Source organism: Anoplopoma fimbria, chromosome 3 (assembly GCF_027596085.1).
Source record: "Anoplopoma fimbria isolate UVic2021 breed Golden Eagle Sablefish chromosome 3, Afim_UVic_2022, whole genome shotgun sequence".
In the NCBI taxonomy this organism is placed as follows: Eukaryota; Metazoa; Chordata; class Actinopteri; order Perciformes; family Anoplopomatidae; genus Anoplopoma; species Anoplopoma fimbria.
Window position 1 is genome coordinate 5,962,051 of NC_072451.1, and position 24,070 is coordinate 5,986,120.

The following is a 24,070-nucleotide window of genomic DNA, read 5'->3' on the forward strand; positions in this document are numbered from 1 at the left end:
CGTTAGCCTTCTGGTTCACATGCATCTTTCAGCTATATTCTCTGAGCGTTTGTCATATTACCTGCAGACTTATTGGTTATTAAGATTAAGGGAAAAAACTGAAAACTTGTAACACTATCACTTTGGAACACCTTTTTATGTGCTTATAAACTTTCTCCTTGATGGTAGTCTGCGCATATTTCTCCCGTTTTCTTTTTAATCCGAGGAGAGCAAACTAAACTGTGAAGTTGATATTGCTGGATTTCTCGAAAACTGTCCGGATGGGAAATATTCTGATGCATTGAGTTGACTGACTTCAGCTTACATCTACTGCAACCATACCTACTTCACTTCCCTTTAAATAAAGCACCAGCATCATGTTCAAACTGACTTTGTGCAAGTATAATAAACGGACAGTATTCCATATTGTACTGGTCGGTATTCATTTCAACCGTCACGCATTTTACTACACCGGGCAATAAGTGAGACTGCTTTATGGCAATATTTTTAAATGATTTGAGGTACTTTCACACTCAGTATATTTTGTTAAATTAGCTTAAAGAAAAAAAGTACGTTTAGGGCCATAATTTATGATTTTCTTTTTTGATTAATCTGCCAAAAATGTCTTGATTGTTCGAGGCTATAATTAAAATAGAGAACGCTCCAAAATCCAGAGATTTTCATTTAACCAATTGAATAGAAGGAAAGGCTTTTTTTTTTATACAATTGAGACGCTGGAACATTCAATTTTTATGAATAATTATAAAAAAAATAGTTGCTGATAAATTTGCTGTCAGTAAAGTCATCACGTCTGGTTATTGTACTTATTAACAATATCTCAATGTCTTGTTTCTTCCAAATAGGCTTTATTATAAAAGAAATCCTTGATAAAACAATCAACACTTTCAAATAACAAGAAACAAATGTTTTTAACTGTTTCGAGGAGGAAGGGGGGATCATGGGGGGAGGAAGAGGCCTGAACAACAATACCACGACACTAAACAAAAATGTAAAAGATACAATATGTGAAAAAAGTGACAAAACCTGACAACACAAGCTCAAGAAAAGCAAAGCAAGCCTACTTCCAGTTTTAACCGACTACGTTCGTAGAGGCAAAAAGCGTGTGGGTACTTTGAAGCAATGTGACAATGTCATCGGACGAACTCTCTGCGAAAATGACATTCTGCATTGCATATTTGCAAGAAAAGAGTTGATGACCCTTCGGTGCGAAAAATCTATACATTTGACGCTCACTTCACATTTAAGATTTAGGGGGAGGGGGGGAGGAGTCGTGACATGTTTACAACCAAAACGGAGGAATAATGAGGGGACAGAGAGGGACGGACCACCTAATCGCTGACATCCATGTCCTCTTCGTGGTGATCGTCAGCTCCGTTTACTTTGGCCTGCTTCACAGGCCTCGATGTGCCGTTACCTTCTACAGACTGAGGAGACAAAGCAGAGTCGTCAGAATCCTTCCTGTCCTCCCTCTCCTTCTCGCTGTCATAGCCTTGTTCTTCCTCATCATAATCTCTGGTGACCTATGAAAGGAAAACCAATGGATGTGACAGTGTAAAGCATAAGGAGCCCCACTGGTTTAACACCAGAACAGCAACGCTCAAGGTAAGTGTGTCAAATACACAATACTGACCTTTACATCTCCTTTCTCTCCGTCTGATTTCCTCTCTCGTTCCCGCTCTCTCTCTCGTTCTCGCTCTCGTTCTTTGTCCTTGCTTTTCTTTTTCTTGCTGACGGAGCGTTCGCGTTCATCACGACTGCGATCTTTTTCACTCTTGCGGTCCTTGTCCCTTTCCTTATCCCTTTTCTTTTCCTTCTTGTGTCTGTGGAGGTTGGAGAGGAAAAGTCAAGTGTGTTATAAAATGTCCTGCATGTACCAACAACAATCTCCTCAGAAACTTAAGTGTTTAGCTGTAGTAGTATCTACGAATATTTCACATAAACACACCAACCTTCTAGGAGATGGAGTCCTCTTTTTGGGAGGAGATCGGCTATGGCTTCGACTTCTCTTGCGTCTCCTGTGTGGCAGATCAGGACAAAGAGATTACTACTTGAAAACAAAAGATTTGGTAGCTGCAATACAAAAATGTACGCTTTGAATTTTTGTTCTGTCTGAGCACACGAGGTGGTTTGCTGTTCTCACCTGTCCCCGCTGTGTGATCTCCTGGCTGTGCTGTAGCTCTTAGGTGGTGTTTTGGATCTTCTTCTCCCTGAGTCTTCTTTCTTTCTATCTCTGTTAGACACAATTAAGATCTCAGACAGGCTCAATTACATCTCAAACTAGGATCTGCATGAAGCATTTATGCAGCTAACCCACCTGGATCTGCTTGGAGATCTCCTGCTTTGGTCTCTGGAGTCGGTGTGTCTCCTGCGAGGGCTTTTGGAGCGCCTCTTGTTTCTGGAGTTTGATCGTCTGCGTGATCTGCTCCGTGTTCGCCTGAAACCAGACATGTACACCATTAAACTTTATTCTCTTATTACAAAAAGCTTCTTCATCTGGACTCTTAAGATAACTAACAGTTGTTATCACCTGTGTCTAGAACGTGATCTGGACCTCCTCCTCCTGGACCTGGACCTACTACGAGAACGCTTCTTTTTGCTTTCCTTATCTGCAGGACAGAAAACCAGAAAGTGCTTAGTATTGTCAGGGTACAAAGAACCTTCCTGAAAATGCTGAAAACTAGAACAATAAGTCTTCACTTTGTAAGACTTCACTGCACACAAAACAGACATTATCGTAGACTGCAGAGTCAGCATCAGAACAAGAAAGGTCCTCCAAACGTCAGTGCACTTACTTCCAGGTTCAATGGCAGCAGAAATGAGCGACTGGGCCTCTCTGACTCTCTTCATGGCCTCTTCAATTTCTTTATTAGAAGCGTCAGCCTTCAGACTTGCACTCAGGTTCAAGCCTGCAGCCAAAGGATTCAGTCTGAAACAAAGAATATTAGTTAGTCGACTCATCGTTACTACAAACTCATCTATTTCTTTGCTCCATAATTCAAAAGCAGCTTCTTTACAATGACTTACTTTGGATCTGTCATGAACTTTAACAGCTGGTCAGCAGCCTGTAAAAAAAAAGAAAGAAAGAAAAACAGTGGGAAGATGTTAAACAGGTTTGTCAAATCAAATATACTGCATGTTTAACTTTACAAGTGTTGGAAAAGTATTTACTCATCAGTGTCATTCAACAAAGACTCTCACCTGAGGATTCATATTAGCTCCTGGGAATCCAAATGCAGCCATTGCGTCCATGTTTGGAACACCGAAAGGGTTTCCTCCCATCTGGAACAAAACCAAACATACATGAGTGTAAAGGTGCTTTTGTTATGCCAGCGTAACGTTGAGATCTTGAGTTCATGATCATTTTGACAGAGAATGAGTAGATGTATAAACTCTTTCAGGTCCAAAGCACCAGAACACAAAAGACATCACCCGCAAATTACAATTTTCAAAACTCTTTCTTTCTAACAATATGACTCCATTTGTAACCCACCAAGTGAAATACTCACTTTTCTTATTTTTAAAAAGGGAGAAACACAAATTCCCCCAGAAAATTGACCAAATTGACCAATTTTGTCAACTGCCGTTTCCAAGGACAAGAACGACCGCATTATATGCCCGTCCAGAACTGCTACCAAATCGACTTTGTGTCGAGTGTTAAATTAACATTGGATTATGGATCATAATTTGATATTACTGATTCTGCATGCAAATAGCAAAAAAATGATCTCGACCCAGGCAGGGCGAGCCCAAGTCAAGAACAAAATCGAGTGCAAATCCAAACTCTGCGTGACACATTCAGCAAAATGTGGAACATGCAGACAATCTGCCGTCACTCAATTTGGTCAGGAAAATTCACATTCCCATAAAAACACCCATTGTTTACCCAATTCATTGCCATATTTGGTGAACCGGGAGGAATGTCATGATAAAATAATCAAAAGCCATTGGCTTGAGGTGAATTTTATGTGAGGGAATTGCTCCTTTGTTTCTTATGAGCAGTCACAGTAATGATGGTAACAAATAAACCAGACAATGCACAGGCAGCTCAGCGACATGATTTTTAGGTAGGATGCATGGCAGACCGCTGTGCTGTGTTAAACCATTGTTTAAATTTGATAGAATGTGGCAACACAAATAGAAAGTTTTGCAGTATATTGTCCCATCTCCAGAGATAGTGACGTCTTACCCCTGGGTTAGACATAGGATTGGGCGTTGGAAGAAGTCCTCCTCCTGGCAGAATTCCTGCAACAGCGTTTGCTGGCGCCAACAGTGACAAAGCTTTAGCCTCATCAGGAATAGATCCTACAGAAAAATAAAAACGGGCATTAGGAGAGAACGACATCTCCACACACATCAACTACAGAGAAGACACTTTGGAAAAGACAAAGAACAAAAGTCTTCACACTGCAATTCCTCAAATTAGTTTTGAGCAAAAATGGTTACCTTACAGATCAGAGGAGAGTTCCTTTAATTCAACATAATCATTGCAGTGACATAACTATTGCTGGAATATATCACACTACTCCAATGAACACTGCCAAGAGTATATCACCTGAAAGTGTTTTTTAAGTCATGAACCAAACGTTAGCAAGCACAGCTGCTTCTCCAGTTGGGTGAGCCCTCAATTTTCATTAAGACGTTTACTGAAACAAGCGACTCACGCTGGCGGCTTCGCTACTAAAAGCACACAGAGAAAAATCGAGATACACACAACAGAGAGAATTTTAGGGATTTTGGCAAGAACACTATACAAGCTATCAGTGTTTACTTACCAAAAACACAAATGTCAGAGCATATAGTGGCATGTACTTAATGACAATAGCAGAATTCAGGGTGGCTAGCGTGTCTGCTGAACATCATTATTCTAGTATCCTTACCTGCCACTGCTTCAATTAACCAAACCTAAGCAGAGGATGACCGGTTGGATCAATCCGCGCTACCACAGTCCAATCAAAAAAATATTGGCATCATCTTTATTTGCATTTTGCCACTGATTGCATTGTTTTTTTAAAATGCCAAATAAACAACTCATAATCATCTCACAATAAATCCACCCCCAAAAACATACTCTTTCACAAAAAAGACATGACCTAAATACAGACACACAACAATGACAACATTTAAACAAAAGAGCACACTGAAGAGAGAAATTGCTGCAGGAGACAAAACTGTTGGATGGTATTTTCTGCAGGGCCTGGTATACAGGACTGGCTGAGCCAGGAAAAAGAACTGTAAAACACAACAACAAAAGAAGACCACTGTTAAAGAGAATATATTTTACCAACATAGTTTCATGTTGGGCTGGCATCTTAGACAACTTGGCTGTTATAGAAGATAACCAATCATCCTTTGTTAAGTCGCAAAATTAGCTGTTCACATTTTTGAGTTAAGTATGTGCAGTGTGAGTTGCTTGGCCATTGTGTGATGAAGCGATTATTAGCACCCAGTATCTTTGTATTGGCTTTTCCCACCAAACCCAAATAACAAAAAGCTTTTTCTTTAAAGAGGTTTTTTTTTTTTTAGATATTTAACAAGATAAGGCTGGCGATATTACATTATTGGTTATTGTCAATACTTTCTGCTCTCAGCCATGATCTCATTTGTTACCACTGAGATCTTTAAAAACAGGTCAAAAATATACAATTTTATTATGTTTAAAAAGACTAAGTGACTTCACAGAGCAACCAAAATATCTCATACAGGAGTAAAAAAAAAAGTGCATTTGTTAGGACTAACACACACATTTGGTGTCTGCTGGCAAGTATTTATGGCTGCAGGGTGGTGACAGAACATTGACTGAAAATGAATGCCTGTGCTCATCATTATGAACAAAAAAAGGTCGGCTCAATTATGTTTTTGGTCAATGATGGTCTTTAGGTCTTTTTTATGGGATTGTTGACATAAAAAAAAAAAGAAGATTAATGCCAGCCTTATCCGTTGAGGAACAATGCTTTTACCATAAAATAGCAAAGCAGCATTCAAGAGTTTTGCAAAAACAATGCCAAAATGAGCACTGTTTCAGGCTACATCTCTGCTATCTGACCTTTATGCTCTGAACTAAACCACCTAGAAAAGATTAATTAGACAGAAGGAAAGAGAAAGAGAAGGCAGAGAAAGAATAGAGGACACAAAAAGAACGGGTGGGACTTGAATGCTTGCTGGCCTTTGCAAATGTCTACAATCCCCTGTTGGCAGGCAGAGGACCACTTTCAGCCATCAACGAGGGGGCTGCTTTTGCCTTCTTCACTACAAAAATCACACACACACACATACACACACACACAAATAACAGAGAGAAGTTTAACAGAGGAAAGTCCAATATGGGGGAGAAAAAAAAAATGCATATGGTTAAGAGTTTTAACAACTTCACTTCACTGCGACGCCCACAGCTTGGCAATGTTCAACTCGTAATCTGTAAATGTCAGTGAAGTAGATTTTGGTATACTACGATTTCTTCATGCAGAACAAATTATTGTTTTAGGCAGAGACATAAATATATATTGATATGTATTTGCCCAAAGAAAAAAAAAAATCCAGTTTATCAGAAGACTTGCATTCTGGTGGTAAAACAGATATGGAATGTGCTACCACAGTATACCAAAAATATGACACTAGAGGTCTGTTTAAGAACTTCTCATAGACGATGGGAGGGAATGGAATAAATAATATAATTTATATCGTCTTGAAAAGCTCATATAAACAGACCAGGATGAGTTGACTTGTGCAATTCAATAATGGGAAAGCCTTGATGAAATACTTTTTTCTTTTTTTTTTTTACTCTAACATTTTCACTATTCATGCCATTCAATCAACAAGGACCGCTCATACGTGGAAATAATGACGTGACAAACCTTCGGCGAACGGGACCACAATCAACGCTCTGTCCACAAACACGGTGTTGGTCAGATGTTGAGACACTCCAACGGACTCTGGCTCCTGGAACTTCACAAAGCACACCCGCGAAGTCACCGGCATCTGAGAATCACTGTTGAGGAAGTCACAAATATTAAATCATCTGTCATGAAATTGCAAACAATCGTCCAAACAATGTATATTTGATTGTCCTGTTATTTGACAATGTTATTCTGTCAATCACAACAACAGGCATTGTTATGCAGCGAGTATCGGATTTGGCATATTCACAACTTAATTTGCAATGCGCACGCGCACACGCACACGTCATATTTTACTACAACTTCCGTGCTCTACTTAAAAATAAAGACTAGAATAACCAAACGGTCAACAACATAAGTTAACGTTATGATTGAAATTCAAATTATAAGGGGAAAAAGTTAGATTTTAAAGATATTACGTTAAAGTATGAGGTACTATGTAGAGTGTAGAATGCAAGTTGTTTTTTATCGATTATCACATTTAATGCTGATTTATTTTCTGTTGATTGACGGTTCTTGTTTCTGAAATGTGTGAATTTGCTGCTCTTCTGTTTTCTTTGTCTTCAAAAAAAATCTGATCTACAATTGTGTTGATGAATTCAAGAAATAATTAATATACTTATCAATAATTATATAATAGATCATGATGCACACAGATAAAAACATGATAGTAAGGTAAACTGTCACCTCAACAAAGATGAAAAAGCTACAAAGTAGAGTTAATATGGTTTTATAGTTTTGTGAAACTGTATAAATTAGTATTCTCCAGAGTGACTGAAAGTTATTGCAGTATGTGTGAATGTAAAATGCATGTTTGCAATTCGTGGACAAAATGTGGGGCATTTGATTTAACTCCACAAATGTGTGAATTTGCTGCTCTTCTTGTTTTCTTTGGATTTGGCTTCAAGGAAATCTGATCTACAATCAAGAAATAATGCATATACTTATCAATAATTATATAACAATAGATCATGATGCACAAAGATGAAAACATGATAGTAAGGGAATCAAACTTTTGTTTTACTCAAGACAAAATTATGAAACAGCAGAAAACCCATAAATCCAACATGACTTCTCTCATTGTGAGGATTTATATAATCCAACTTTGTGATTTTGCTGATAGTAAGGGAAACTGTCACCTCAACAAAGATGAAAAAGCTACAAAGTGGAGTTTGAGTTGGTATGGTTTTGTGAAACTGTATAAATTATTATTCTCCAGAGTGACTGAAAGTTATTGCAGTATGTGTGAATGTAAAATGCATGTTTACAATTCCTGGACAAATGTGGGGCATTTGATTTAACTCCACAAATGTGTGAATTTGCTGCTCTTCTGTTTTCTTTGTCTTCAAGGAAATTGATGATCAGAAAATAATGCATATACTTATCTCATAATTATATAACAATAGATTATGATGCACACATATAAAAACATGATAGTAAGGGAATCAAACTTTTGTTTTACTCAAGGCAAAATTATGATGAGAAAACCATAAATCCAACATGACTTCTCTCATTGTGAGGATTTATATAATCCAACTTTGTGATTTTGCCTTTTGCTGATAGTAAGGGAAACTGTCACCTCAACAAAGATGAAAAAGCTACAAAGTGGAGTTTGAGTTGGTATGGTTTTGTGAAACTGCATAAATCATTATTTTCCAGAGTGACTGAAAGTTATTGCAGTATGTGTGAATGTAAAATGCATGTTTACAATTCGTGGACAAAATGTGGGGCATTTGATTTAACTCCACAAATGTGTGAATTTGCTGCTCTTCTTGTTTTCTTTGTCTTTGGATTTGGCTTCAAGGAAATCTGATGTACAATCAAGAAATAATGCATATACTTATCAATAATTATATAACAATAGATCATGATGCACACATATAAAAACATGATAGTAAGGGAATCAAACTGTTGTTTTACTCAAGACAAAATTATGAAACAGCAGAAAACCATAAATCCAACATGACTTCTCTCATTGTGAGGATTTATATAATCCAACTTTGTGATTTTGCTGATAGTAAGGGAAACTGTCACCTCAACAAAGATGAAAAAGCTACAAAGTAGAGTTTGAGTTGGTATGGTTTTGTGAAACTGTATAAATTGCAGTATGTGTGAATGTAAAATGCATGTTTGCGCTGCTATAAATTACAATACAATACAATTCCTGGACAAATGTGGGGCATTTGATTTAACTCCACAAATGTGTGAATTTGCTGCTCTTCTTGTTTTCTTTGTCTTTGGATTTGGCTTCAAGGAAATCTGATCTACAATTTATATTACTTAATAATCATATAATAGATTATGATGCACATATAAAAACATGATAGTAAGGGAATCAAACTTTTGTTTTACTCAAGACAAAATTATGATGAGAAAACCAATAAATCCAACATGACTTCTCTCATTGTGAGGATTTATATAATCCAACTTTTTTCATGTGGAGAAGACTGCAGAATTCAAACCCAGTCAAATAAGCCACGTTGTCTCCATGTTGTCTCATTACAGCCCTCACTGTCTCATCTCACCCTCAGTGTAAGCTGCTGTTAGAGGACAACACATAAAGACACGTTTGTCTCACGGTGGCTCAATAACGATGAATGGAGGCTATCAGGCTAACAGTTAGCTTCACGGCTAGCATGCTAGGCCCGTGGTTAGCATGCTAGGGTTAGCATGCTAGGCCCAGCATGGTTAGACCTATCCAGGGTCCCCTTCACTAAACAGAACTTATTTATATAAAAACACACATCTAACATGTGACTTCACATCCCTACACACTGAACTCACTCTGGAGGAAACAGCTTGAGCTCCTCGATGGTTCCCAGGAAGCCGAACAGAGTCCTCATCTGCTCCGATGTTGTGCTCGGCGACACATTGGTCACCTGCACCACCTTGGTAGTGTAGTTCATCTTCACCGACTGAAATAACCGGTTAAACAGCAAGCCCGCCGTTAACTGCTCGACTTCGACCCAAGTCTCGGTTGTCAGCTGGCTATTGAAGCAGCTCTTTTGGAGGAAATAAGGAGACTGACGCTAGGAGTTAGCTCTCGACTACGTCAACAGGCTATAGCATACCGCCGCCATGTTGTTTCTCCGAACGCAGTGCGCATGCGCCATGTTATTTCCCCGAACGCAGTGCGCATGCGCATATTTGAACAGAGTTACTGCGAAAACAAGGTTGATGTTTTTTAACAACACAGGTTCATTTAGCTTTATTACTATAATTAGTTTCGCCTTCTGTAATCTTTTGATTTAATATTAGCCTTTCTTTAAAGAGTTTTTTTATATATTTAATAAGATACTGGCGATATTACATCACATTACACATTTTTACAGAATGGCTTTTATGTGAAGTCGTCGTTTTAATGTTTAGTTTTAATTTGGTTTTAGTAATTTATCTTATATTCGTTTAATATTTTTTCACTTGATTTTATTTATTTTGTTCGTTTATTTGATTGTCATTTTCATTTTGTTTCTTAGTTTAGTTTTATCCTAATGATTGTTCTAATGTTTCTTCTATTGCACTCTTTTTGCTGCCTTGTCTGTCAAAGCACTTTGTAAACCTTGTTTTTAAAAGGTGCTATATAAATAAAGTTATTATTATTATTATTATTATTATTATTATTGGTTATTGTCAATACTTTCTGCTCTCAGCCATGATCTCATTAGTTAACACTGAAATCTTTAAAAACAGGTCACAAATACACTATTTTATTATGTTTAAAAAGACTAAGTGACTTCAAAGAGCATACAGGAGTAAAAAAAAAGTGCATTTGTTTGGGACTATTTTCAGTGGCAATCTAACACACATTTGGTGTCTGCTGGCAAGTATTTATGGCTGCAGGGTGGTGACAGAACATTGACTGAAAATGAAAACCTGTGCTCATCATTATGAACAAAAAAAGAATATATCTTTTGATCTAATATTAGCCTTGCATGACACTTATACTACGTTGGAAAGGTTTTGCCCTGCAAACAACCAACAGAGGTCTCTCTTTCCTTTTAATTAAATTCAATTCAGTTTATTTTGTATAGCCCAAAATCAAAAATGACAAATTTGTCTCAGAGGGCTTTACAATCTGTACACATGCGACACCCTCTGTCTAGGAAAAACCCTTTAACAGGGAGAAAAAGGAAGAAACCTCTGGGAGAGCGACAGAGGAGGGATCCTTCTTCCAGGATGGACAGAATGCAATAGATGTCATGTGTATAGAATGAACAGCATAACAGAGATACAACACATTCAATGTATATGACATTCACAGTATTAAGCAGAGTAAAGAAGGAAAAATTAAGAATACTTATAAAAGCAGCAATAACTATAGATGATTATAAACAAGAATGTGGCATCTGAGCAGAGGCCAGGAAAGCATCCAGGGTTATATCTCCTTTCATGAGATGTTTTCTGATGATCTATGCATTGTATGTAGCCCTACACCTTTCTGAATAAACATTTATCAAAGTTCATTCTTGACGTTGGAAATAGTAGTTTGACTAAAACAAATCCATCTCAAAGTTTTTTTCCGGAGCTTTCAAGTGGATTATTTTTGCTCTCAAACACACACACAGATCACCACATTCCTCCTCATCCAAGATTATTTTTACTTCATACATGCTCCATAGCTTTTTCTGGAGCTTTCAACCACATCCCACAGTTTTCATCAGTGGATGGTGTTTGTGAAAATGTCTCCTCAACAAAGATGAAAAAGCTACAAAGTCGAGTTTGATTTGGTATGGGTTTTTTTTGGTATAGTTTTTTTTTGGTAAGGGCATTTGATTTAACTCTACAATTTTGGGTCTTGGCTGTGTTTGCTGTCACTGAACCCTCTGTCACTCTCACTGAGTAGTATTCACCGACCAACCCTTTCTTTTTTGATTCATAACGTTTCATAAAAACGTTATACATTGCTAATTAAGGTCAGCATTTGTTGGCTGGGGGAGCCACAACAAAAACCCTGCCACAACAAAAACTGCTTCTTGTGAAACTTTCTACTAATCTTTTTTTTTCCCAAGAAGAAGGACGAAACAATGCAGCGTTTGTCTGTCAGGCTACTTCAAGCATAATCCCTACACCTGGATTATAGTCACACTGAGACAAGCAAATTAAGTCATTTTGAGTTCAGACCAAGGAGCAACTGGCCACATTTCATCCAATTAGCGTTTTGTGCAACCGTCTTATTTTGTAAAAGATGGTCTAATAATAGTTGTGAAGGTTTACTGTTATTGTTGTTTCATAATAGATCCTCATGCTATTATTGTGCTATTTCAGAAAAAAACATTATTTAAACTAGAATAAAGTGGTGGTACTTGTTTTTGTCCAATTAAGTCTAAATCCAGGATGTTTCTATAGATTCACTATTTCACATATTCTGAATTACTGAACTTAAAACCCTTATTCACTTCTGTTCTGTGTTCTTTTGTAAACCCGCAGCTTGCATCAATACTGAAATATACTGCACTTAGTATGACTCAGCTAAGCTATATCTCAAAGCACAACAATTGAAACAATTGAATCACATGCATAATTGCAACACATTTGCCAATTCTGCGTAATAGATATTCTCCGTCATAAATCCGGTTTCAGAGGGGCAGCCTTTGAGTCGCCCAGCAGAGGATATTGGCACAATGGGATTCTTGTTCACGGTGCAACATGATTGGCCAGGAGAAAAGTTTACAGAGCAGATTTCCAGTGACTGTGAGGGGGACCAGACAAATAAATACCCCAAATCCACTGGGAGAGAGACGTCCAGGTCAGAAGTGACCAGAGGTTTTCTTAAAGAGTTTTATTTGTGTGGTGCCACAACAAGAAGGAAACATGGTCAGCCGGTGAGTTTATGATGAATTATTCCAACTTTAATTCACTTTTTATTCTTATATTGATTACCATAAGACAACAAGTGGGGACAGCACTTTTGCAACCAGCTTACTCTGTGATTGTTTTTTACTTTTGTATGCAAAATGTGCTTTTTTCATGATTTTCAAATAATGGGTTTTAGCTCTTCTGTAAACATTTCTTTAATTTCTTTATCCTTTTACACAGTGACTTGAATGGTCAGTGTGTCTGCAGCTTATTAAGCTCCTAAAGAATTTAAAAGCTCATGTTGAACTGCATGAACTGTCAGAAGTACCGTTCTTAATGACTTCACACTAACAAACTTGTACATTTAACTTGATGGAAATTTCATGACGTTCGATTTGCCTGGCTGCAGTGTTGGTTGATGTCTTCACTGTTTGATGACAGATTTGAACACCCAGCTGGTAGCTACAAGAAGATTTTTGAGACATGTGAGGAGCTCGCTGAGCCTCTTCCAACGACAATCATAGGTTTGTTTGCATCTTTCAGACAGAAATAGACTGCAGTCAAATAATCATTTCACAGTCTTGAAACTAGAGGTTTTCTTCTTAGAGCACAGAAACTAAGCTCTGAAAGCATTTAAAAAAAATCTTCTCTGATTTGTGTTTTTTTACATTGCTGTTTTGCAGGTAGGATTCCTTCATTTCTGAAGGGAAGTCTTCTCCGTTTAGGACCTGGGCTTTTCGAGGTTGGAGATGAACCCTTCTATCACCTCTTTGATGGACAGGCCCTCATGCACAAATTTGACTTTAAGAACGGCCAGGTCACCTACTACCGAAAGTAAGACCTTAAGGACAATACTTGTGTTGTGTCATTTTTCAGGCTATTTGACATTATTGCCATGTAGCAAAATCAACCTGCAGAAACTTGAGCATGTGAGTGCATCAGGTCTCCTTTTTTAATGCTGTGCAGATAAGACATAAAAACAGCAACATTTTATAAAAATTAAAGGCTGTCAATTAACACATTGAATATTTACATTTTTCAAAACTGGATGTAAAATGTTTCGTGATTAAATTCTTTTTTCTCCCTTTAGGTTCATCAGAACAGATGCCTACGTGAGAGCCATCACAGAGAAACGTGTGGTGATTACTGAGTTTGGCACCTTTGCGTACCCCGATCCCTGCAAAAACATTTTCTCCAGGTGGGTTGCACATAAAAACACAAGATCTTTTGGTTCCGACCCCTCCTTGTTATCATCTGGATTCTGTTTTTAATGTGGAAATAAAATAGAAATGGTGACTACTTTCATCATTAAACGGCTGAATATGCTACTTCGGTTTCTTTCAAAACTCTAGTCTTGTGTTGGCGTACATTTCAGCTCAGGATATTACCTAAGTACAATGCAATCTTTTTTTGTGTGCAGGTTTTTCTCTTACTTCAAGGGTGTTGAGGTCACAGACAACTGCCTGGTGAACGTTTACCCTGTTGGTGAGGATTACTACGCCACAACAGAAACCAACTTCATCACTAAAGTGAACACTGATACCCTGGAGACGCTGAAGAAGGTATAGCAATACAAATATATCATAGAATTTCAGGTATAAAATACTCTTTCTTCATACCTAAGCACAGTGAAATTACTTTTTTTAAATTCAGGTTGACATGTGCAACTACGTCAACATCAACGGAGTGACAGCCCACCCTCACATTGAGAGAGATGGTACAGTGTATAACATTGGAAACTGCATGGGGAAGGGAGCAACGCTGGCCTACAACATTGTCAAGACTCCACCCACACAGAAAGGTTCGGATCGCCACACATAACAACAGTTAAACTCTCCTTAAACTCTCCTTGTCTTCAACGAAAATATGCTGCAGAAAGATAAAATCAGGGTTATAGGTTCAATGTGAACAAAATAAATTACGTTTTCTCTCAGCGAAAGAGAAAATATAATTAGTTTTTAGCTTGCTAAATCAAGATAATTCAAAATAGTCTTTTTTTTTCTTAGATAAGTCTGATCCCATTGAGAAGTCCAAGGTGGTGGTGCAGTTCCCCAGTGCTGAGAGGTTCAAGCCCTCCTATGTGCACAGGTGTGTGTAGTCTCTGGTATTTTATTAATGTTTTCACAGAAGGTCACAGTTTTGACATTCCCTCCTTTACAATTTCAGCTTCGGCAAGTCGGACAACTACTTTGTCTTTGTGGAGACCCCGGTGAAAATCAACCTGCTGAAATTCCTGAGTGCCTGGAGCATCCGAGGCTCCAACTACATGGACTGTTTTGAGTCCAATGAGAGCCAAGGAGTGAGAACCTTGCAGTGCATTGATGTCTTTGGGGATTCCAACCTTTGATATTTATCATCGCCTCTGCCCCTGAAATCTAACGATGTCTCCTCTGATGTGTGTTTCACAGACCTTGTTTCACATTGCCAGGAAAGACCCAGGAGAGTACATTGATCACAAGTACAAAGGGGCGCCCATTGGCATGTTTCATCACATCAACACCTACGAGGACCAAGGCTTCATTGTTGTTGACCTCTGTGGATGGAAAGGGTAAATGTCCGACATTAATTTAAAGGTGCAATAGACAAGAATCAGAACATTACGTAGAGAGTAACGCTGTCACAACTGACAGGGTTGTAGCACGGACCCTCCTGGTCCCCCTTCAGGTGAACACAGTTAGCTCTGTCAGCACTTTTCCATTATTTGCACTGTTAGCGCTGTAAGCTGTAGCTGCAAGCCGCCTGCTCGGCTTTCACCATGTTGAGAGCCGTTAAAGAGGCAATTGAAATGCTCTAAAATCCCCTTTAAAGAACCTTTAGGCGTACAGATGTACATGTAAGATTTAGATGTACATCTTCTGCAGATTTGCTTTGACACAAAGATATTGTGGTTCGTTGTCCGTGCAGTTTCGAGTTTGTTTACAACTACCTCTGGTTGGCCAACCTGAGAGCCAACTGGGATGAGGTGAAGAAGGCGGCCATGATGGCGCCACAGCCGGAGGTCCGCAGATATGTCATTCCTCTGGACATCCACAAGGTGAGTCGCCTGTTCTGCTCATCAGGACACAAATGGCCACCTACACAGGTAAAGTCTCATGTTATTTGTTCTCATCTCATTGTGGACGCGTCTGTAGGAGGAGCAGGGGAAGAACCTGGTCAGCCTGCCGTACACCACCGCAACGGCGACGATGTACGCTGACGGGACCATCTGGCTGGAGCCGGAGGTGCTCTTCTCCGGGCCTCGCCAAGGTGCAGGCACAGCCAACAAATTCAACTTAAGTCAATGGTGGACACATTCACTTTTAATATACACTGGAAAGGTTGTCATTATGTAACCATTTGAATGTGTTTTTTGTAGCTTTTGAGTTCCCTCAGATCAACTACGAGAGGTACGGAGGAAAGAATTACTCGTACGCCTACGGCCTGGGTCTCAACCATTTCATACCAGACAGGGTAAGTTAACAAATTAGCATCAACTGGAAAGGTGTGTAAAACAAGTCTTTTGAATTAACTGATTTTGTTGTGTGTAGATCTGCAAGCTGAATGTGAAGACCAAGGAGACCTGGGTGTGGCAAGAGCCGGACTCCTACCCCTCAGAGCCCCTGTTTGTTCAGACTCCTGATGGGGTGGATGAGGATGATGGTAAGACAACTGCAATATAAAAACAATGTATTCAAACCTGACATCCACTATTATGGAAACTGATCTGTGATAATCTGGTGCCGCGTTCCTCAGGCGTGCTGCTGACCATCGTGGCGGCTCCGGGCTCCCAGAGACCAGCGTACCTCCTCATCCTCAACGCCAAGGATCTGTCCGAGGTCGCCAGAGCAGAAGTGGAGTGCAGCATTCCTGTCACTTTTCACGGGATGTACAAACCCTAACGATGCTTTTCTCAGAGTGTCAACAGGAGCCAGGCATTACCCAGTATTAAAAACAGGTTGAATAATGACTAAATGGTTGTATGTTCTCACTTGGGTTGTTATATAAAGATATTATGTGAATTGATGTGGCTTTTTGATTCTAGTTGCTGGATGTACTCAAATGTTTAAACCTGAATTGTCAGCATTGGTTTAATAAAATAAAAAATGGATTTGTTCACATGCTGAGTCACATGAATATGGTTGGAAAAATAAACCTGTCAAAATCAAAACATCTGGTTGTTTTTTTACTCCTCTGCTATACGGTATTATTTACTAGGTAGCACAGTGATAAAAAGGATGATTGTTAAACTGGGGTTGAATCCTCTTACTGGTTTTTAACATGAATACTGAATTCCTGCCAACTCCTGGGCTGCTGACCCTGAGCTCCTTTCTCCTTCAAGAGATGTTTTTGGGGATTAAAATAACCTGAGGTTCATTAATGATGCTTTGTGATACTTTTAAACAAGCAGGCACTTCTCTTGATATATCATAGACCAATTAAAACTTCAGCAAAAACAATCCTTTAGCCTAAATTCTTGAGATATTTGTAGATTTAATATGTTGCAAAACAAAATCGTATTACGTTCGCGTCCGAACAAGTGACCTTTCCGTGACCGTCCTTATTGTGTCGGAACCTCATGCAGAGCTTGCAACACAGAAAAGCTGATTAATTGTGTTGCTGCATAATCTGTGGAAAGAAAGAACAAAAGGGCATGTTGCAATCCATTATTCTTTTTAAGTGCATACTGATGGATGTGTGGCCCTTACATACAGTGTCGGGAGCACACATAGACCACATTTCATTGTATGTAAGATCCATGTGTATAAACAAGGAATCCATTTGGTGTCAACGGATCTTGTGTGGACAGGTTGAGAAGAGGATTGTCCTTGTGTTTTTTCATAATTTCACTCTGATGTTTGTGCGTCAAAATAAAAAACAGTCAATTGGACTCACGTGTTTCCTCCACTGCTGATGCGAGGCGAGGAAACAAAGCATCAAACATTATTATATGGCTTTGGCTTGCATGCTACATCCGTCAGACGGAGAACGTTGATTATGTTGTAAGGTTTTACACTCCACTGCCAGGTTTTAGGATTGCATTAATGAAAGGAATTTATAATTATGTATTCTTATTTTGATAATCACAGGGCCACAAATCTGCCCCTTTCTGCACAATTAGTCCTCTTTTCCTGACTATTGCCAACAGTGTTTTTATAACTTAGCTCTTAATTAAACAAAATGAAATATATAATTTTTTATCTTTATTTTTTCTTTAACATGATGGCTTTCTAGCCTTCCAAAATGAAAGAAATAAAACAAGATTACAGGGAAATATAAATTTTCAGAATAAACTTAAAATGAAAAACACAGCAAAGGAAAAGCTTAATGAAAATCTTGATATCTCGGTTGTGACTACCACACGATAAAATAATTCTCTCACACGCTGAAACTCATTTGGGACAGAGGTTTGCACAGTCAGACTTAAACCAGTGTAAAAGTGATATACTTGCTGTCCTAAATACAAAGTGGAGTTTACACAAATATAACAAAACGATAAAACACAACAGAAAAAACAGCCACACCTTCACCAAACAATGTCACAAATCAAGAGGAGATGATTTTAACTGCTGCAACAGTGAATGGAAAACAAAGAATAATTAACTATAGTATAACACAAAGAGACAAATGTGGAAATAAAGAAAATGACTTTGTACTAATGTGGATTCAGAACTTAACCGTTTCAGGTTCGCCTCAAATTCAGCTTCTTCTCTTTCTTAAAGGAACAGTTCAACATTTTGAAAAATGCTTATTCTTCGATGAGCGGATTGAAAGCTCTCTCACGTCTGTAAGCCAAGTATGAAGCTAGATGAGAAAGGCTATTAGCTTAGCTTAACATAAAGACTGGAAGCAGGGGGAAACAGCTAGCTAGCGAATTTAAAAGCAACTATATCTCCGGCCAAAACATTTGCTGAGCTTCAGAGATGCTGTTAGGTGTATTTTGGAGCAGTTTACCCCTGCTTACAGTCTTTAGGCTAGGCTAAGCTAATCTCCTCCTAGGCTCCAGGAGAAAATGAACACACAGAATCAGATTGACGTCTTCTTGTTGTGTCAAAATGTTGAACTTCTCCTTTAAACTGTAGCAAGCCTCTGTCCCTTCAATAAACACACAAAAACACACAAAAAGGAAAAAGTCAAGCGGAACAAAGCGGAGGCTCTTACTACTGAATCACAGATTTCATTAAATACATCTTCAGGTTTTACCTCAATGTGATAAGTGACTACCGACAGCTTTGAAAACACCTTTTCAGTTATGTAACTTTTGCATCTCAGGAAATAAAGGAATGAAGTATTGATAGTGCAAGGTTATAGGGTACATATATTAATATATTGTTTAGATACTGTCCTATAAGTAAAGTGCAAATCTCTGGATCAGATGAAAAGTGTGTGCAAGCATTTCTAATCTTTGACTGACTGACTGATCCACCTGCCCATGCACAAATGAGCCCTTTACATTGGCTGCCAGCTATTTAACAAACCGCCTCGTGAAACATTACCATCAGACATAATTTTCCCTTCGGCTCAAAGCATTTTCTTTAAAGTCTGGCCATTTGGAGCAGCCGAACATCATGTCGTCTGGATCTCCTGTAAGTGTATATTTAACTTGTGATTTCTTTTGTAATCCTGAAAGACTGGATAGTGATTTCTTTTGAATTATGTAACACCAATAGTGTAAATTTCAGCTGTACCTCCAAAGTGTAGGGCCATTTAACTGTGAGAGCATGTTCAGGAGATCACTATGTTGAGGAAATCTTACTGTTGCCACCTCAAATGGAACCCAACAGATTTCTAGCAACAACTCGTAGCATTTTTGGACGATCACCTGTTGACCTTATTTTCCATTCTAATGACGACTTCCTGGGAATGAAGGTGAACTGGGGTAAGTTGGGGGGTGGGGGGGGGGGAAACACCACTGAGACCGGCTCAAGTGGAAGTGCACAGCCATCAAACAGCTCACACACACACCCTCCATGCTAACCGTCAGCGTGACAGACACACACAATCATGAAGGGTCGTCTGGAAACAGTTTGTGTAACCGATGTTTAAGACCAGCTTATTGTTTAGACCAGGGGGAACATCTTTTAAGCTCTTCTCACTCTGTATCAGAGGGCAGTTGTTGGGTTGGTGCTGTGTGTTTGATCTAAGCTTTAGGGAGGAGGGGGTGAAAAATCAGTTGGTCTCGTCGTAGGTGGAGAGCAGGGCAGCATCCACGGGCTCCATGCAGGAGGGGCAGGTGAAGGATCTCATCAGCCAGTCGTCTATACAGTCCATGTGGTAGATGTGCATACACGGCAGGAATCGGATGGGGTCCCCATAAACAAAATCCAGCATACAGATCACGCATCTGAAAACAGATGAAATAAAGAGCTTGAAAACACACCACTATTAAGTAGATACTGTACAGTTGGCAAATATTTTGATAGCTGATTAAACATTTAACTCTACAAAAAACTCAAATAAAATGCCAACTATCTTCTGGTTCCAGCTTCTAATATGTGAGAATTTATGATTATCTATTCATTCAATTTATTTGGATAACCCAAAATTGTAAGTTGGCCTTAGAGTGACATTTATTTGATATTTTTTATCAGTGGAAACTATGATATACATATTAATCTCATGGCATTATGTAAACTGATATTGAGGCTACAACCAAAATTAATTTTGATTGTCAATGAATGTAATGATTTTTTTTAAACCCATAAAATGTCTGAAAATACTACAAAAGGTCCCCCTCAGGTCCTTGGAAATCAAGGTCTTTGACCAAATGTATTTCATTTTAAATTATACAAAACTAATAAAACAAAATAATCCTCACATTTAGAAGCAAAAAAACAGCCAATGTTTGGCCTTCCCTCTAAATAATTGGCTATCAAATAAAGTCAAGATTATTTATTAACACTTTAAATGTTGAATAAACGACTCCTTAAATTCAGACTTTGACAATAAAAATAATTAAATTATTGCTTCAACTTTCCTTCATTTGACAATTTCATTAACCAACTGATGACACTAAAAACCTGTGCAATACAAATACACTGTGCAATACAACAGTTACAATAGTTTCTGTCTGTATATATAATATTTCAGTTACTGTGGATTCTTTACTGTTTTTTTAATTGCTCATTTGCTTATTTTTGATCTTGTTTTTTTACTAAGTCTCTTGTTTGCACTATCCTCTATGTTGCTGTAATCCTGGAAATGTCCCCGCTGCGGGACTAATAAAGGATTATCTTATCTTATCTTATGTTTTCAGCACAAGCAATCCAGTGCAGTCACCTTCATTAAATGTCTATTACTATTGACTCGTTTCCCATGGACCATATGTCATATCATAGCATCCCTATTTAAGATTAAATATGAGTCACATTTTAGAGTGACACCAAAGGGATACTAAAATAAGATAAAATAAGATAATCCTTTATTAGTCCCGCAGCGGGGAAATTTACAGGATTACAGCAGCAGAGAGGATAGTGCAAACAAGAGACATAGTAAATAAAAAAAAAAACAAGATCAAAATAAGTAATTATAAATAAGCAAATGAGCAATAAAAAACAGTAAAGAATCCACAGTAACTGAAATATTATATACACAGACAGAAACTATTATGACTTGAGTCAGAAGTGCAAAAACATGATGTCTGAAATATGTCAATATTGCTTTGCTCTAATGGCCTGCATCCTCCCTCTGTGTCAACATCACACTAAAAAGAAGATTCTCACTCTCTGATCTTCTTCTCTGAGCCGTCTGGCCCTCCATCATAGACGCCCTTAGGGAGGTGCTGGATGAGGCCGATGCGCTGAGCTATGCGGATCTGCTCCTCCTCTGTCAGCTGGGTGGCCAGGCGGGCCTGACTGGGCGTCGGGTGGTACATGGGCATGTGAGCCTGGACACAGACAAAGAGTATATATATATATATATATATATATATATATATATATATATATATATATATATATATATATACACAAACAAACATATATATATCCTCCACTATCAGATTGCATTGTCATTACATAGTGATCTGTCTGGTGAGGCTCTGAAAAAGAAAAGACAGGTTAATGATACATGCATATCTTCATAAACATTACATACTTCATATTGCAACATATACATTTAACTAACACTGCATTAGTGTGCAGGAAACTTGTGTTTTCTTGAATGAACCCCCTTTTGCATTGTGAGTCTCTGACCTGGTAGGGTGGGGGGGGCTCCAGGTCTGGGTCTGTCCCCTCACCGAAGCTCGCCCTGTCTGACTGGGACTCATGAAGCAGAGAGATGTCATCGGATGTCGGGGACTTGAGACAGTTGCCCATGTCTTCGTGTCTCCAGCTCTGTCCTGCCCGACGATTACAACCTGCTCTGTCCTGCTAAAGCTGCTAACACTAGTGTTGTTTAATATATATTTAACTGAACACTGCTAAACACACCATGTGCATGATTATAAAACACCTGCATTAACGTGACAGCTGTCCACAGCAGCTTCTCTTCATGTTCGCAGAGACCTCCACCAGAACAACAAAACAAAGAACTCCCGTGCTAACCACAACTAGCCTAGCTAGCTACTTCTGTCGCTAGCCTAAGTTTCGCTCATTCCTTTGTAATAATCACACTTTATATGAAATGTCTAGTTCATCAGCAGCTGTGGTTGTAACGCTGTGAGGCCTGAGCTTCGGACCGGAGCGACATATCCGCCTTTGAACTTCTTGAGTGTTGTTAAAACAGTTCGCTTCCTGGCTAGCTCTTTCTTCCACCGGAGGACATGTTCTCGGTCCGTTGGATATGACGTAGGTGTGATGCTGCACGGTGATTGGATGATTCCCCCTGACGTAGTTCTACCCAATAGCCGAAGTCCCGCCCCTTCCAGACAGGAACGTAAATAAATAATATTGATAAAGGACAATAATAACTCGTTGATAATTCATAAGCACTGTATTAATAAAAGGATTATTGTAATAAATATATTAAAATTCACGATTTTATATAAAGAATGTGTTACATCAGTCTGTTAAATATGTACTATTATTATTATTATTATTATTATTATTATTATTATTATTATTAATTATTATTATTATTATTATTAACTGATCCCCATGGGGGAATTCTTTCATCACAGATAATATATATACTGTATACAGTATAAAAAATAAAAAAAAAAATAAAAATGTATGTCCTTTCCTGTAGAGGGCTAATTGTTTTGAGTGTAATATCTAAAGATATGGCATTCTTTGGAAAACAAGCCACAGACAAAATTCTCATTCAATGTTTTTTCTTTATTTTTATCTTTATTTTAGATAAAGATTAATATTGAAGACATCTAAACTATGAAGGAACACATATGGAATTATGTGGTAAACTAACAAATGCTCAACAAACCAGAATATGTTTTATATTTTAGATTCTTCAAAGTAGTTGAATGAGAAGGTGTGTCCAAACTTTTGACTGGTACTGTATATTGTAATATGTTATAAATTATATTGCATGCTATATCATATTTAATTTCATCTAATTGACAACCCCTGTGCTTTTCCTTCTATGACACGCCAAAATGTCTTCTATGTGGAAGAGAGGACTATCAAGCACAGGTTGGACTCTAATCAGGCTTATTAATTAAAAACAACTGTGTGGGGGAACCATAGCTGTGTAGAACCTTTTTAAAAAATGTGTCTACACAATTGCAATTTTTACAATTGTATGTTTAAAACTCTTGTTTCTTGCTTGCTTTTGCAATGTGTTTTTTCTTAATTTTCCAGGGGAAAACAGCCTTCTAAGATAGCATGTTGCAGGCTCGTCTGTATGCATCTGTACAGTAGTATTATTATCTTGTGTATATAATATATAGAAAACATGTGTCAGGTAATCAGTACGATACATAGAGAATATCTTCAACAAAATCTATGGTCACACAGAGACTTACAATTCATAATACAAGTGCAGGTGCCACCATAAAGACAAAGGTGTGATTAGTGTTAATAAGTATACTAATTTAAGAATATACATTTAAATGAATGCACAAACCGAACGTTTCGCACCAAAACTAGTTTCTGTGTGAACTATTATTTCAGATCTATCAAGGGATTTGATGTTTTTCCAGGCTTTATATTTGAATAATGACATCCAATAACAGTGGCAACTTGAGGACACCTTTATTTTTATATACAGCTATTGTACACATAAAAACCCACAAAGTATTTGCATTCCAGGAACTTATGATACAAATCTCCATTTTTTTTGGTTAAGTGAGTTTCACAGAATTGGCCTCTTCAGGCAAAAAGAATAAAAACACAAACCTTAAAAAGAACATTTCCAAAGATTCCTTTACCTTTAAAGCTCATCAGCTAATACTGTGTATTGTTATTTTTTCTCTTAATATTACAAACAGCATTATTTCTCTGTACATT

At 38.1% G+C, this 24,070-nt stretch overlaps 3 protein-coding genes across 6 annotated transcripts; 1 reads left to right on the forward strand and 2 right to left on the reverse strand.

Annotated features, from left to right (window-relative positions):
* Positions 1-830: 830 nt before the first annotated feature.
* LOC129088923 (serine/arginine-rich splicing factor 11-like) lies at positions 831-9,996 on the reverse strand. 4 transcript variants are annotated; one of them, XM_054596195.1, is made up of 12 exons: positions 9,678-9,996; positions 6,852-6,985; positions 4,187-4,302; positions 3,199-3,279; positions 3,025-3,062; positions 2,793-2,926; positions 2,528-2,606; positions 2,315-2,419; positions 2,141-2,230; positions 1,950-2,015; positions 1,631-1,820; positions 831-1,520 (listed from the first exon to the last, which is right to left on the reverse strand). In XM_054596195.1, the coding sequence occupies exons 1-12, from the start codon at positions 9,797-9,799 to the stop codon at positions 1,329-1,331; spliced, it is 1,347 nt and encodes a 448-aa protein (XP_054452170.1). In that variant the 5' UTR covers positions 9,800-9,996; the 3' UTR covers positions 831-1,328. The 4 variants fall into 4 exon arrangements, with proteins under 4 accessions (XP_054452170.1, XP_054452171.1, XP_054452169.1 ...); XM_054596196.1 differs by having other exon boundaries at positions 831-1,424; positions 2,315-2,434; XM_054596194.1 differs by having other exon boundaries at positions 2,315-2,434.
* A 2,708-nt stretch (positions 9,997-12,704) lies between these two features.
* rpe65a (retinoid isomerohydrolase RPE65 a) lies at positions 12,705-16,765 on the forward strand. The gene is made up of 14 exons (XM_054596416.1): positions 12,705-12,715; positions 13,131-13,213; positions 13,373-13,523; positions 13,780-13,887; positions 14,110-14,251; positions 14,343-14,490; positions 14,696-14,777; positions 14,856-14,988; positions 15,098-15,237; positions 15,594-15,723; positions 15,821-15,935; positions 16,045-16,139; positions 16,217-16,328; positions 16,422-16,765. Exons 1-14 carry the CDS (start codon positions 12,705-12,707, stop codon positions 16,565-16,567), a joined length of 1,596 nt encoding a protein of 531 aa, XP_054452391.1. The 3' UTR covers positions 16,568-16,765.
* Positions 16,766-17,861: 1,096 nt separating this feature from the next.
* Positions 17,862-22,462, reverse strand: LOC129088794 (RING finger protein 11-like). Its single transcript, XM_054596026.1, has 3 exons — positions 21,860-22,462; positions 21,389-21,552; positions 17,862-20,010 (listed from the first exon to the last, which is right to left on the reverse strand). The coding sequence occupies exons 1-3, from the start codon at positions 21,980-21,982 to the stop codon at positions 19,836-19,838; spliced, it is 462 nt and encodes a 153-aa protein (XP_054452001.1). The 5' UTR covers positions 21,983-22,462; the 3' UTR covers positions 17,862-19,835.
* Between the last annotated feature and the right edge of the window lie 1,608 nt (positions 22,463-24,070).